At 38.1% G+C, this 17,022-nt stretch overlaps 1 protein-coding gene across 3 annotated transcripts in view; it reads right to left on the reverse strand.

The window, feature by feature from the left end:
• DIAPH2 (diaphanous related formin 2) overlaps positions 1-17,022 on the reverse strand; it is an 817,147-nt gene that overhangs the window by 762,407 nt on the left and 37,718 nt on the right. For 2 of the 3 annotated variants that reach the window (XM_046673033.1, XM_046673032.1), the window contains exon 2: positions 458-490. The exons of the other annotated variant lie outside the window; for it this stretch is intronic. In XM_046673033.1, the coding sequence (XP_046528989.1) occupies positions 458-490 (33 nt within the window). The remainder of the gene's footprint in view (positions 1-457; positions 491-17,022) is intronic. 3 annotated transcript variants of the gene reach the window in all.

Below are 17,022 nucleotides of genomic sequence, written 5' to 3' on the forward strand. Positions count from 1 at the left end.
AACAAGTTTTACTATGCTAGACTCAGCTCAAAAATATTGAAGGATTTTGAATTTAATAGTACATATCTGACTAACATAATGAACTTAACTTCCTTTCTATTTTAAAATAATTTCCTGTAGTATTAATGCTAACCTTTAAAATATTCATAGTCAATTTACTTGGCTATCAGAAAAGGAAACATCTGTTTTCCAGTGAGATTTACATAGAGACAAAAAAAGTCTGGTTAAGGTATATATCAGGATGATATATCAAAATTTTGATGAGTTCTTATACAATTGTTTATGTGAATATTCCAAAAAAGAAAAGTCATTCTATTGACAATTCTTCCATTCTCCTGTACTTTGTAAACACGCAGACATTTTATGTCTTGCATATATCAATGCCTTAATGTCCATCACTTTAATGAAAAAGCAACATGCATAATAATGTAATTCCATGCTACTAAGACCACCTTACCACATCATCTGCCAAAGTTTTTATTTGAATGTTCTATTAAAACCAAAAGGAAAAAAGAAAAGAAATACCTGTCAGATAAGAGAAATTCATAGATCAAACAAGAAAATAATAATTGAAGGATTCTCATTTTTTATTTTATCAACCAGTTAAAAAGAATTAGAAAGTTTAAATATAGAAATAAGCACTTCTTTACAAAATGAAAAAAACAACTTTTTAAGGATTAAAAATGAAGGTTTGGTGGGGGGTGTCTATTTGCTTTAGAAGATGAGTGCCAAGGTCCCAAAGTCAGATTTGGATCAGACATCACTACACAGTGCTCCAACACGAGCAAAGACACAGTGAAGTCCAACGCCCGTTCAAGTTTTTTCAAAATTTTAGAATGAATAAATCATGTTTTTAAGATACACAGATTTAGAAAAACACGAACAAGAGGAAAAATGTCACGTCAGTTACATCTGATTGATATTTAAAGGACACCTTTATAAATATTCTAGATAAAATTGAACTCATGATTTTGTTAACATATGCCCCTTTCTCAAAAACATCAACACTTTTTTTTCACATGTGGTTTTCTACGTCTAATGCTGAGACTCATTGGCAAGGGTGTATTCTAGTTAAAATGCAGTGGTTAATAAAAACTACCACGTAACAAATATGGGCACCGCTATTTGAAGAATTAAGAGTACAGCAATACTAAAGCAATAAAGCAGTACTAAAGTAAAGGAAGCAAAGTCATATCTAATAATTTAGTAATCCTCCATGATTCAGATGATACTTTAGGATCTTACAAGAACATACCATCAGCACAAAGGGCAGTTATTATTATATTATAAATATGTCGAAGTACGAATTAAGACACTTGATTAGGAAAGAACCAGATTTTTAAAAATCGCCCGTTAGGAATTGAAATTAACCCTCCAGCCACATCCTGTAAATTTATTTCTTACAACAGAAGCTGAATAACATGCATCAACTTGGTCATGCATGGTTACATCCTTTTTTACTAAGAAAAATATGGTCTTCTCACTGGCGAGGAGAATTCCATGAGCTTTAAAAAAGTGAGAATTATTTGGTCTCAGATCTCAGGAAATGATGTTCAAATACCACCAACGAAGTGCTGTTAAAGAGCCCCTCCCCTGGATGAGCTGGGACAGACACACTATTATATGTCTAGTTCTTTTTCTACTTTTAATCCATCAACTCCCTCAGGGATCTAGACTTCTACATCTTTGTACTACGTCTTCATCACATCCTGCTTACACAAACCCCAATCAATCTTTACTGCCTAGGAAAAAGAAAAGAAGGGGGATTATTTATATCAGAACTGAAGCCATTGCAAGAGAGATCAATTCACCCTAGGAGTATCTCTACCCGGGATTTGCTCTTTAATTTTCCCACTGGATGACAGAAAACTGTTTCATGCACAATGACAAGCTTCATGATTTCCTGTAAAGTGAAATCAGAGTGAGAAATGTCGGTCTCAATGTGCCTCAACTACCCTGCTACCATCTGGATAGGTACCTGTCCACCTGTGTGGTTATTAGACAGGTTACACAGTTCTTCAAGCAACTCCTGCTTATGTTTTCTTCCTATCCTTCAGGGTTATAACCTCAAGATTGGAAACACATCTATATCTTCAAAGCGAGAATGTCAATTAGGGGGAAATACAATTTGATTTAGTCAAAGTCTCTAAGTTAAGGTACACATATGTCTGGAATGCCTTAAATCTGTATCTCAATTGAATACATGTTGACAGTTTAATCGTGGGGGACAGAAACAAGAAGAAAAGGATTGCTAGCAATATTTCTACCTTGTCTTATGGCAAGAGACTTGAGTTCTCTTCCTCCACCCCAACTCTTTTTTTTTTTTAAGTTAACATATTTTTTGTCCATATCAAATCACACAGTATGGAGTTAGAGACCATTAAAGTTAGATGGAATTTGAGATAATCTGGTCAAAACTTCTCATTTTACAAATGATGCAACCGAAGCTTGAGGAGGCTAACTGACCTGCCCAAGAACCACAGATCTGCTTATCACTAGATGCTAACTCTTAGTCAACATACAGCCTTTTCAGTTGGTATAATCAAGCTGTAGGATATTAGGGTCGAATTACCAAATTGAAACAGTTGTGGTAATCTCAAATTCACGGATACCCCCAAGCCCCATCAGTTTCATTTTCCTCGGGCAACTGCCTTTTGCCATCATTACCCAGGAGGCCAAGATCCCAAAGAGCATTCCCCTGGCATTCATTCCTTCCCCAATGCATCGTACACGTCATCTACCGAACTCACTTTGACCAATATACTCTGTGTTCTTTGACTGGCTAATTCATTAGTTATTCTCCATATACAAACTATATACAAATTTGGATTCTCCAGTCTTTCATAATTCTTAAATTTTACCTTCCTAATTATACCTTAATATTGCGACAATTCTAAGAGTCAGACTTCTTTTCTCAACTTTCTTAGGTGGGTAGCAGGAGGGAAAAAATGGGTATACAATTAATAACCAAATGGAAACACTTCATGACACAAAGGGGGCAAAATGTCTCAGAGGGTCAGGACAGACTTTCAGAAAGGAGGGTACCATTTATGTTAATGGTACCATCTGCATCCCATTTATCCAGTTTTAAGACTTCCGTTTCACCTTGGTCCCCTCCCTCTCTTTCATTCCCAACAGCCAAGCAGTTGTCCAGTTCCATGGCAATCTTTCTGCAGTTCTGTCTTCATTCTCACACACAATATCCCAGTTTAGATTCTGATTGCCAGCAAAAAGCCTCCTAATAATTACCTCTGCTTCCATTCTATTGCTAAAGTCGTCATTTTAAAGCAAACATCTGGTTCAAACCACCATCACCTCTTACCTAGATTTCCGTACTAACCTCCTAACCTGCCTGTCTGCTTCCACCTTTACCCTCCTACAGTTAAACACATCAGATAAAGTGATACTGTTAAAACTGAAGTTAGATCATGTTACTCCTCTGCTCAAAACTTTCCAATGGCTATTTTCACTCTGAGTGAAAGTCAAAATCCTTACAATGGCCTACAAGGCCTTATTGATCTGCACACTCTCCATAACCCTTTGACCTCATCTCCTACTAGTGTCCCTTTCATTCACACAGCTCCAGTCATACTGACCACCCCACTGTTCCTCAATAAGCCAATCAGACACAGGCACTGGCCCTTCCCTCTGCCTGGAATGCTCGTTTCCATTATCCATATCCCTTACTCCATCATCCTCTCCCTTTGAGTTTTTGCTCAGTGAGGCCTACTCTGTGCATCCTATTTAAATGGAAACACTCACCTCCTCCATGCACTCCTGATCTGCTTTACCATGCTCTACTTTTCCTTTCTTCAATAGAATTTATCACATCTAACATAGTCTATAATTTACTTTATTATTATTATTATTGTCTGTTTCTCCCACCAAAATATGAGCTCCATGGCAACAGAGTTTGTGTCTATGCGGTTTAGGGATGTAGCCCGAATGCCTAGAGCAGTGCCTGGCACATGGACGCATAATAAACATTAGAAATGACTATCACATGCCCGTTCATATTCATGGCGCCTGACAACCTACTGAATAAAGACTAATATCCTTCATATGGTATTCAAAGCCCTGTAGGATTCAGCCCTAGGCTACCTACTCCTCCTTCCCTTGTGATCCAAATGCTAGAGAAGACAACAATGGAAATCCTTTTCCCATGCACGCCCCATTATGTCCTGTTTGTGCACCCACTGTTCTCTCTATCTGGAATGCCCATCTAGCTAGACACATTCCTATTTCTAGAGCTTCCCTCGAGTTTACAGTTTGGTTATTGATAAACCAAATGTGAAGTCTTGGTCAAAAATAACACTAGAGGAGGATTATGCTGTGTTTAGTGTTTTCTTAAAGTTTTTTTCTTTTTTATCCAAACAGGCATCTTCAAGAATGATAGAGTACCCTAAGGCACATAGAAAATTATATTCACGTAAAAAATTATCCCAATTACTTGTGATAGAGTATCATAACGAAAAACACTCTGCTTCTGATTTCTTGATTTACAAGTTGCATTCAGCTACACAGTGTGTATCCCGTAAAACCATGAACATTAAACAAATATGGATATTTTTCTCATAGCTTTCCCTCATCTGCTTTCATAACTATCTTCTTGATACCATTACTTAGAATTCTTCTTTATAACTGTTCAGAAAAAAAGACACAAATGTGATCTACTGAAAATGAAAATACTTAAGGAGATTTGAAGAGTTTGAGTTTCAGAAGGGGTGACTTTTGGTCACTGTACATTAAACATACATTGAAATTATTGCATAAGGTACAATTAAACTACCTGCAATCAAAAATAAATTATTTCTGCCACATAACTGTCTTTAAATATTAGTCAAAAAAGAAAGATATAAAGGAGTTAAGAACAGTAACAAAGACAACACCTACAAGAAAATAGTTCAGAGAGCTATAAAGAGCTGTTTCTTTGACAAGATTATACCACAGTCATTTTTATATGACCTGACCTTTAAAACAGATTTTAAAATGGTTGTATTAAAATATATTCTCATTTATAATGATGTTCTACAGGGCCAAGCTCTCAAATTTTCTCTGAATGTAATTTATAGAGATGCATAGGTCTCTCTCTCACACCACATGCAAGTAGAAATTCCGGATTTCACTCCTGTGTACAGACTATAGAGCTACCACAGAGTTAAAAAAATAAACAATTTAAACATGACCAAAAAGAATCTTTATTAGAGTCACACCCCCGAATTAAAAGCACTGGTTAAAGTCATTTTAGTACGTCTTTATTGTGTAATTCTAACGATAATGGTCATTAGGATGAGGGCATATTGCACAAATAAGTACACTGACCATATATTTTCATTAAAATCAACTCTGGAAAAGCAATAAGCTTGTGTATTAGTCAAGCAATCAGAGTTTATTAAACTCCATTTATGATCAGTTATATTAAATATAACTTAGTGTAATATTATATGAGTATTGCATAATTATAAAAGTATCACTCTGGAATCTCAACCCCTTAAGAAAAAGAGAGATGGCTGATTTACTTATAAACGTTAATGCTGAATTTCTGATTGAAATGCAGAAGTCCTTATTGCAAGAAAATTAAGTTTTAATTTTCTCAATCAGGCAGAAATTAACAAAAAGAGCAAGATGTAAAGATTCAACTCTCTTATGGCTAATGTTACATAGTTATACAATGTCTTAAAAACATCGTGCAATTACCCAAGTACCACAGAAATTGGACAACTAAATTGCATATAATTTAAAAGTTTCACCACCAACTCAAAAACTTAGTCACACTATTTGACTATTTTCTTCTCTTTTAGAGAAAACAAAGTTGGCCATCACAATAAAGATGAAAGTTCAATTATTTACCCAGCTTTCAGTTTCTTGGTTTCTAAGAAGGGCAGGGGCAATATTACACACACACAAAAACCATGTTCAATTCAACTGAACAAATATTTGAGCAGCTACTATGCAGCTGTTCAGTGCTGAGCCCTAGGAGTACAATCGTAAACAAGATAAGTACACGCTCTTCCTTTATGGAGGTCGCAGTCTAGTTGAAGATGAGAGGAATGAAAGAACTATCACAATAGAGAAATTCTGCGAGCTCTGATGGGATAGTACCCTCACAGAACCTCCATATACTTTCCACGTTAGAAGGGCCCTTAAGTAAAGCCATCCGTATCAACCGCTGACCCAGGTTTGAAATCTCTGGACGACCTCCCGGCCCAATACCTCGATCAGCAGCCGGCACAGAAGAAAACAGTCACACTTAAAAGGCCCGTCTTCCGGCTCCTCAGATCCTGTACTCACCCTGAACTTTACAGACCAGTAAGACCAAGCAAGACAACTGAAGGCCATTCCGTCACCTGGTAACCAAGCTGAACATTCCGTTCAGGCATTCCAATACTTTATTACATGGATTTTGTTGTTGTTGAGTACCTCTCAGTTGTGTTTATTTCACCAAAAAAGCTATATATAATCTGATTTTTAGAACTTGGATCAAGGTAGAGGTTTGATTCTAAGATGACAGGAGGAAAACAAATTTTGGCTTTCAAAGTCATTGAACTATTACTACTAGTATTTTAAATGGCTCTGAAATACTCTTTCACCTCCTTTCTAACGGTAAAGGTCAGTTTCAGACACCCCCATGTTATCTTAGGCACTGGAGTCTTCCATCACCATTAGTACTTATGAATGGATGACAGATCCATTGGCAGTGTGCTGGGCACTGGGATTTAAAGAGACAGGACCCTGCCCTCAAAGGGCAAAAGCCTAGTAGTTGAGGAGATGAAGTTACAGGCATTAAGCTCTGGTTCTCTACCTCACTTTGCTGCTGTTAGCATCTTAAACGGTCCATTTCATCATTTTATCTTTTTTATTTATTTATTTTGAGGAAGATCAGCCCTGAGCTAACATCTGCTGCCAATCCTCTTCTTTCTGCTAAGGAATACTGGCCCTAAGCTAACATCCATGCCCATCTTCCTCTACTTTATATGTGGGACGCCTGCCACAGCATGGCTTGATAAGCCATGTGTAGGTCCACACCCGGGATCTGAACCGGCAAACCCTGGGCTGCCAACGCGGAACATGCGAACTTAACTGCTGTGCCACCAGGCTGGCCCCCATTTCATCATTTTAATAGACCAATATTTTTATCTATTTAACCATAAGGACACCATCTCAGAAGGACCATCAAATCAAAAGCCAATTTGAACCCACCAGAGTTCCTGGCTCTTACAAATCAAAATTCCTTCCAGCATTTTTATGACAAGAAAAAATTCTTTGGGGGTTTTTCTTCTCCAGATGCTCTTTCAAATTTAGAATAAACAAAATGTATATCGACCAGAAATCAAATATGACATCACAGTACAGGGCTTCAGTTTTCTTCAGGAAGCAAAAGACTATGTTACTTCACTGGCAAAGTTTCACAAATCTGTCATAACAAGATATGCTCAATCTTAAATTAATTGTCTTGCCATGAACTTCCATCTTTAACTGCCAAGAGGGGTGACTACGATACGGGAACCCAGCAGTCTCTTCTGTGTAACAAGCACGCTCAGCTTCAGGACGACGGGTGAAGTGTCCAGGAAATCTATGTTTGCCACTTCAGTCTTAAAAAAGTTCACACTAATGAACTGGAAGAAGTCACTTACTACCTGAATTAATCAGAAACAACTGCAGGAATAATCCAGGTTTTTAAGAGCCACAACTTCTTCAGCAGTTATGGAAATCATGTTTATTTGCTTTGTACTAAACCATTTCAAACGGGAAAATTGTTTGGAGAAGAAAGTTCTCCTTTCTTAGTCTATGATTAAAAAACAACAAATGAAAAGAAAGCTAGCTTTACACAAACACAAAGGCTTCAAAACCGAGCACGGTATTTTGTACACAATAGATACTCTTAGATCAATGAGTTAGCCAAGTGGGGCTCAATATTTAATAAATTAGTTTTTATCTTCTCTAAAAACAAAAAGACAAATGTCTCAACTAAACGTTAATATGTTTGAGTACCCATTATATGCCCAGCAATTTATGGCCCAGAAGAGTTTAAGATATGATTCTGCCCTTAGGCCATCTATAATCTAACCAGGGAGTGAAAACTAACCACATAAAAACAAATAGATAATCCAATGCTAAACTCTGAGATTCTGAGATTCCTCCTCCTCCCTAGGCATTCTCACATGTCCGTCTTATTATCTTCACAGCATTAACCACTATCCGAAATTACCCTGTTCACTTATTGATTTACTTATTTGTGTTCTAGTTTCTAGAAAACAAGTTCCCTAACAGCAGAGACCTTAATTTACCTGTCTTATTCATTTTTGGACCTCTAACACTTAGAACAGTAGCTAGCACATAATCTCTACTCAAGTATTTGGTGAATAAATTAATTTAAATACAAGAGGAATTCAGAGAAGAAACAGATACATATAGCTTCATTAAGAAACCATAAAGAATTGTACCCAAATTACTGAGTAGGATTTGAATAGTCAGAAAGAGGGGAAGAGAAGGATGTCAGACAGAAGGAGCAGGATTAACATTTACTTTAGGGAAGCAGCCTTACGAAACAAAGGGTTCAGGTTGAAGGGCATTAAATTTTGAATATGTAGGGTGGGGACAGATTAGAGACAGTCTTGAAAACCACAGGAGTAGTGTAGACTAAGTCTGACAACCGTTAAGAGTCCTTGAAAACACTAAGTCGGAAAGATGTCTGCAGCCCTATGTTCGTTGCAGCATTATACACAACAGCCAAGACATGGAAACAACCTAGGTGCCCATCAATGGATGAATGGATAGAGAAGATGTGGTAGATACACACAATGGAATACTACTCAGCTATAAAAAAAAAATACGAAGTCTTGCCATTTGCGACAATATGGGTGAACCTTGAGGGCATCATGCTAAGCGAAATAAGGCAGCCAGAGAATGTCAAATACTATGTGATTTCACTAAGTGGAAGATAAAAACAACAACAAACGCATAGACAGAGATTAGACTGGTGGTTACCAGAGGGGAGGTGGGGAGGGAGGAGGGTGAAAGTGGTGATTAGGGACATGTGTGTGGTGATGGATGGTGATTAGCCTTTGGGTGGTGAACACGGTGTAATCTACACAGATATTGAAATACAATGTACACCTGAAATTTACATACCCTTATAAACCAATGCTACCTCAATAAAATAAATCAATTAAATAAATAAATAGGAATTTTTAAAAAGAAAGAGTCCTTATGATTTCCTGATTCAGAGACAGACATGGAAAAAGTAGTATTTGAGAAAGATGACTTTGGGTGGTACGGGTCCACAATCTCTTATCTGAAATCCTTAAAGCCAGATGTGCTTTGGAATTCAGAGCATTTCATATTTTAGAAAGGAATATGGTATGTGTATCACAGATTACAAAATCCACCCAGCAGGATCTGGGGTAGCACCCAAAATCAAATGCATTCAAGGTTAGCAGTGAGACATGAATATTCCATAAAACAGGATAAAGACTACATACAACCTCAAGCCAGGTCGGGTTTTGTGGCTAAATGATAAAATTCTGCTTTCAGGTTTTAGAATTTCACAGAAGGGTTGTAGGCTGTAATATTCAGGCTAGATTGGAGAAGGAATCAAAGGCTCAAACAGATGGCTTGCAGAGATTGGCAAATTTGGTCTACTCTACTTAAATACTAGTTATCATTTACTGACCAAATATTACGTACCAGGCACTATGCTAACAGCTTTCCATGCATTGCCTCATTTAAATCCTCACAGTACTCCTATCATATAGGAATTTACTGTTCTATTTTATAGTTCAGAAAATCAAGGTTTGCAGTCATTAAGTCATTTGTCTAAAGTCACAAAGAGAATCAATTACAGAGTTGGGGTTAGCATTTAGGTCCAAGCAGAATCCAAGCTCTAAAACCTCTATGCACATTCTGAAATCTGTCTGCAAGAGTCTTCAGCAGTAGGGCCGGCCCAGTGGCGTAGTGGTTAAGTTCCCGTGCTCCGCTTTGGTGCCCCAGGTTTTGCCAGTTCAGATCCTGGGCACGGACCTACACACTGCTCATCAAGCCATGCTATGGCAGCATCCCATGTACACAGAAGAGGAAGACTGGCACAGATGTTAGCTCAGGGACCATCTTCCTCAAGCCAAAAGAGGAAGATTGGCAACAAATGTTAGCTCAGGGCCAATCCTCCTCACCAAAAAAAGAGTCTTCATCAGTATAACCCTGGTTAGCAGAGCTCAAGCTCTTTTTCAATCTCAGCCTTTCCATGCGCTTTGCTTTGCTTCGAGCAGTCACTCCATACCTCCTCCTCCTTCATCTGGCCATCTCCTACTCATCCTTTCTGGTCTCAGCTGAGATTAAAGTTGCTCCTGTTATAGTCTCTCATGGTTCCTGAACTTCCTCTTTTGTAACACATTCCAACTATCAAATTCCCTATCAAGGTGGGGCTTCCTTGCTATACTGTCAACTCAACGTAGTAAGAACTAGGTCTCTCTTGGTCCCCACTGTGTCCTCAGTTTTTGCACTGTTTCTAGCACATAGTTAGCACTCCAACCTGCCATGATTGACTGAATTGGGATGGCAAAGGGAGGAGAGAGACAGAGAGAGATCCAGGTGTGAGGTGATAGGAGCTTAGATTAGGATGATAGCACTAGGAATAGAGAAGGCAGCTCCTACATATAATTCTGTTTAAAATTATGCTTGTTATTGAAGCAATGTACCCAGACATATGATTGTTGTTTGTATTAAATAGAGTGATTTAATATCTGTTGTTGTGATTACTATCTTCATACCACACAAATAACCTCTAAATAGCTATGATTATCACTCTGGAGATACTGCACCTCACAATAACTTGCCATGTATCTACTTGAAGTAGCTTTTATAAATAACCGCATCATTTAGTTTTCTGATGTAGCTGCAAAATTAATCTGACAAAACAAAATGATTCACTCCTTTAAAGATTCAAGAGTATAAATCGCCTAGAACTGAAAATTATACCTGAGTTGTAAATAAGGATTATTATAACATACTTTTTGTAGAAAAAGATACATAAAAGGCAACCAATGATTTAAGTTAATTTCACTATTAGTACTTTTAACTGTGGTATTCTTCAGTTTACAAACAATGCCCAATTGAGGAACGGGTTGTGGTCTAAAAAGTTCATTTGTTTGGCAGTTGTTTGGCTCCTGGAACACAGGTTTCCAAAGTGAAAGTGGACAACTCTCTCCTCACAGAAAACAAAAATAGCTTATTTGGACTCGTACAGGAACGACATTTGAAATACCTAAAAACTGGGCCAGCCTGGCGGCATAGTGGTCGAGTTTGTGCACTCTGCTTCGGCGGCCTGGGGTTCATGGATGTGGATCCTGGGCGTGGACCTACACGCCGCTCATCAGCCATGCTCTGGTGGCATCCCATATACCAGATAGAGGAGGACTGGCACAGATGTTAACTCAGGGCCAATCTTTCTCACCAAAAAAATAAATAAATAAAATAAAATAACTAAATATTATAATACATACTTTCATAAAATCTTAAGCAAAACATGATTATATGTTAGGCAAAAATGATTTTAAAATTTCAGGAAACTTAAGAAGGATCTTTGAAAGAATTCAGGATTAACAAAAAGTTATTAAATTTTGTAAGCTTCATTTTTTTCCCCATTAGCTTCAGATTCTACGCTGAGTAGTGATAACTCCTTTTAAAGCTCTTGTTCCATACTGTTTGTTAGTTTTTTACTTAGCTGTAATTTGGATAAGAAATTCCATCTGAAAATAGTGATAGAAATTCTGTGCAAATAACACATAGAAAAATTTCATTTCTGTCACTGTGTTTTACAAATACTATCATAACAAAGTAACAGGTAGTTGTAAATTTTTGACTTTTTTATGATTTTAGGCAAAGCAGCAATTGTATTAGTGTTTATTCCGATAGAACTCAAATTTCTTCTACTCTAACACACAGTTTCCCACAATGGACTCTGCATGTATTTGAATTAACTGAGGTGGAGTAAGGACGGCAAGTCAACAAGCGCCTGTACTTAGCCTTCGAAGCCTTGCAGGTAGTGTGTAATCACCATATCAGTGAAACATAAAAGATGACTCACTGTATGTCCCCTCGCCTGCAAAGTTACAGGTAACTCAAGAACTAACGCAATGGCCCGCACACACGTACACATCAAAGCGGATGATTCGAACTTTCTTCTTCTTTTTTCAGTTTTGCGAAATCACAGAAATTTTTCAGTCAAAAGATTCTGATGTGGAAAACATGCTTTTTGTTTTCCTTTTCACCTAGACTTTAACACAGTGGTGTCTCCTATCCATCAATATATAGACCACACTTTGCGTAAAGCTGGAAAATACGAAGGGGCTATTAACCTCTTCTGCAATTCTTTAACTTTGCTGACACCCACAAAGGCTTCTGATCAGCAAAATCAAATCCTTTCTTGGGGGCTCCTAAAAACCAATGACAGATACATATACATGTCTGCACATAATGTGCCAGCCGTCTTAAACTTGCCAATAACACTCACAGTATGTATGAGAAGTGCTCTTCGATAAAACAGAGCAAGTCTAAGCTATGCAGGCTAATTTGAGAAGTTCTGAACTTATTTTAATAGCATTCGTTCAGGTTTCTATTTTCCTCACTGCTGAGTAATTTGGTTTTATAACAGTTTAGCCAATTAGGGTTTAGGAAGGTTGAAAAACTTTACTATGCAACTGACAGAAAGATTTACAATCAGTAGATCAGGGAAATATAAATATAGATGTGCTTAAACATTTATAGAGTTTCTCTTACTGTGTTGTCATGAGTTCTAGCACCAAATTAATGAGCCAGCACCGGAATCACAGCCAGGATTTTTACAAAATTCCTAAACTGAGTTCTCTTCAAGTACCAGTCTATTTGCTAATAATGTTATACTGATTTTAAACAAAATTACTTATTTAATGGCCATAATCAGTACTACTGAAGTTTTTGACATATATGGGCCCTTTACAGCCCTGATGCACCACCCAGACTCAGTTCTGCCATGATATTTTGCTATAGAGACAAAGTTCTCCATGACGGTTGAATTCCCAAGTCAGTTTACGAACTTATTTAATCTATACTACACCTTCGCATTAGCACTAGTAGGTAGCCTTCCAACTGCATCCTCCTTTGAAACACTTTCTGTAGAAAATACACATTTTAACTCAGGATATCAAAAACTTGGTTTTTCCTTTCTGCAGACAGGGGCAGCTACACTCGCAATGGTACATAAGGGAACAGAAGAGAGACAACTGGCTACTTATTCAGTTTAAGCATTCAGAGAGTAACACAAGAGGAGATCAAGCTCTTGGGGTGTCTGAACTGGGAAACAGAGGGCAATATATTCCTTCCATTAAAAAAATTGGCCTGGGTCTAAATCTTTTCACAAGGATTGCCTCTAGAGTACTTCCAGAGAATTGGCTCAAGAGTTTAAGTACAAACTTGATCTACCAAGTTGAAACGTCTCTCCATTTTCAGATATCCAATGGGTTCTGAGTATCTCAAATTTCACACAGTACACAACTACCTTCCTGAGTTTTTGAGATAGTGACCATTTATTTTAGGAAGACACTAGAATGACCTCTTCCCTCCCTACTAATACCATAGTGTAATGTGCTGAGAGGCAATTTCTTTCACATGAAGTGCAGAAAAGAGACTTTACATAGGCCCAAAGCTCCACGCAGTGACTCATCATGAGCATGTAAGCCATAGATATTGAAGGGGTGGCAAAGTTTTAAAACTTAAAAACTAATGAAGCATGATGTCAGTCACCACCAGCCAACAACGCTGAGTGCTTTCTGCAGCTAGAGTGTGCTTCAAAGAACCTGGAAACCCCACAAAAGTGGTCTTTTTCTACTCCTGGAGGGTATCTCTCTTGATGTCACTCCCAAAGTCTTAGTTTAAACCTTGATTATAGCATTTATCATGGTATATAATTTTCTACTATAAAGTATGAATTTCCTGAGGTAGGAACTGGCTCTTAAATAGTTTGGAGTATGTTATATAAATGAGTAAAAGATGGCCTCTGTAGGGACCGGCCCAGTGGCGTAGTGGTTAAGTTCATGTGTTCTGCTTCAGCAGCCCAGGGTTCGCCGATTCAGATCCCAGGCATGGACCTACACACTGCTTATCAAGCCATACTGAGGAGGCGTCCCACATATAAAGTGAAGGAAGATGGGCACAGATGTTAGCTCAGGGCCAATCCTCCTTAGCAAAAGGAGGAGGATTGGTGGCACATGTTAGCTCAGGGCTAATCTTCCTCAAAAAAAAAAAAAAAAGATGGCCTCTGTATATTGGCCCTATGCTGTTTACTTCTTCACAGCAGCTAAGACCCATTAAAAACCCACAGGTGGCAAACTCAAATTTCTACACATCCAATTGTTTTAAATATAGCCCAAATAAGCAGATTTTCAGGCATTTAGAACCTGCCTGGTTTGTATACACTGTGAAACTGCACCCAATATCTGCCAGCCAAAGATAAAATAAACCCTATAGCTATAAAAGACCCCAAGTGCTGCTGCCCTTAGAGCTCTCCGACCCAAAGACTCCCCATTGTGCCACTGAGGGACATCATCTAGACACATATGCTCCCTCTCTGATCCTCCTCACCCCTAGGACTTCCCTTGCCCTCCTCCTCTTCTGGGTAGCGGGCCCTGCTGTTGTCTCTGGAAAGTCGCAGGCTATGAGGGACTTCCCCAACACGCATATCTGTCAAAGCGTCACCCGAGTAAAGCTCATTGGGTACTATTCCCATCTCATGGTCTTCTCTTTTTCCTTGATCAGCACCAAAATTCCTCAGACTCACTATGCAATACCTAGCTAATGGCCCTTGGAGCAGCCACTCATTTACTGAACGAATTACTGAAAGCTGGTAATTTCTCAATTTAAATAGGATCTCTCTCTGATTTGATAAGAGCCCTTCCCACCACTGGGCAGTCCATCACATACAGAACCTCTGTGACAGAACACTGGTGGACACAAAACTGAAATGGTAAGAGAGGAGAAGGGCTAGGTAGCAATAATATGGATGCCAACAACAAAAGTATAATTGTAATTATCATTTATTTAAGGTTAACTATGTTCTAGGTACCATACTGAGTGCTTTTACATTTATTTTAAGATTTCATTTATGCAACAACCCTTAAAGTATATTGCATTTTTTATACCCATTTTACAGATGGGGAACCTGAGGCTCATAGATATAATGTAACTTAATCTTGGCTCATAGCTGGTAAAAGATGGAAGCGAGATAATCCAGGTTTATTATTCTACAAAGGCAATGCTCTTAAACAATATCCCACATCAAAGAAAGAGTAACTAAGAAATCAATGACAGCTCAAGAAATATCAGTAGCCAAAGAAAAACTGGGACTGATCTTAACAAAGAGCATATAATAGGCATTTAGGGATACCACAGGCAATTCAGCTAGAGGGCAAGGGGGTGGGGCGTAAGGACATTAGTAATAAAAGAGAACAACATAGAAGAATTTTCAAACCAAGAAAATAAATCTACAGAGAAAAATCCAAATTAGCAAAGAATTAACATCACCCTAAAAAAGTGAAATTAACAGTTAACCTTCAAAATACAGTCATAACATTTACCTAAAGATATTATAAAATATACCTGTAATCTCTATGGTTCCCACTGACCATCCCGACTAGCTGATTAGGTTTTCCCATATCCCTACCCATGAGGCCAACAAAAAGTGTGTATGTTGGTGGGGGGGGCGGAATCTTTCCAGAAGGCATTAGTACACTTTCACAACTCTGGAACACAAACATTCAGAGGCCATGGGGGTTTGTTTGGAAAGTAACCTGCCCCCACTGCCCTCACCCAAGTTGACTAGTTACTGGTTAGGTGGTAGAATAGGAAGTTTGCTTTAAAACTCAATGTTTAAATACATTGGAAGTATAAAATTTCATCTGAACTTTCATAAAAACACAAATTAGAAACCAAAGAAAGGGATGTCTGGATCTCTTTTCCACTTCTAGGATATATGGCTTCAAATTCTCTCTCTGAATCAAACGGCCACAGCTCACAGAGCAATATTTAAATCCTGAGCCTATTACTGCTCCAGCTAGACAGCAACAAGTCCAAGAAATCCAAGGGAGGGAGGAAGGGAGGGAGGGAAAATGGGAGAGAGGGGAAGGAGAGGAGGAAAAAGAAAGAGAGAGGGGGAGGGAGGGAGAGGTACAGGGAGAGGGACGAAGGGAATAAATGAACAAGAATCTCTTTAATTGCCAAATTGTAGAGGTAGATACCTAACAAGGAATGGTGCTAATTAATCATTTGTATACTAAAAAGAAAAAAACAAAACAAAGAAAAATTAGACCTGAAGAGAGATCACTACTATTGGTACTACTAATTAAGATACACGGAGCATCTACATTGTGCCGAGCACTGTTCTTAGTGCTTTGGTTTAGTTAATCAATCCCCAAAACGAACCTGTAATGTAGATATTATTATTATCCCCACTTTACTGATTAGAAAACCAAGGCACACAGAGGTTAAACAAAAGCATTTCATAGTATTCTCTGACTAGCATGCAGTATCACCACGCCAGCTAATAATACACCTTCACAAAGCAATGAGCAAACACAGGACTATGGCATGGTGTGATCCATCATAGTACAGATGGAGGCATCTCAACATATTCCATAGTTCCCTTGGCTGAAAACCAACAAAAGTTTTTAACCTGACATCATAGATTCATAGATCATTTACATAGTTTACTTTCAGAATTCAAGCAAGAGCTAGAGAGCACAAAGGTCACGTGCCTTCCAGATCACTCACATGAACTCAGCTTGTCTGACTTAGCTTGTGTATAAAAGCTGTTGAATTTATTTTCTGACACCAATAACACACAGAACTTTTCAGGCGTTCAACAGTCAGCACTTGACTGACCAACTGTAAAATACAAAATAGTAAGTCACAAAACGCACTCTCAAGAGCATATACTAGAAGATTTTTCCCATGGTATTTGCATTTAAAAAATAGAGAAGGAAAATGTCATGAAAT

Source organism: Equus quagga, chromosome 10 (genome assembly GCF_021613505.1).
Source record: "Equus quagga isolate Etosha38 chromosome 10, UCLA_HA_Equagga_1.0, whole genome shotgun sequence".
Lineage (NCBI taxonomy): Eukaryota > Metazoa > Chordata > Mammalia > Perissodactyla > Equidae > Equus > Equus quagga.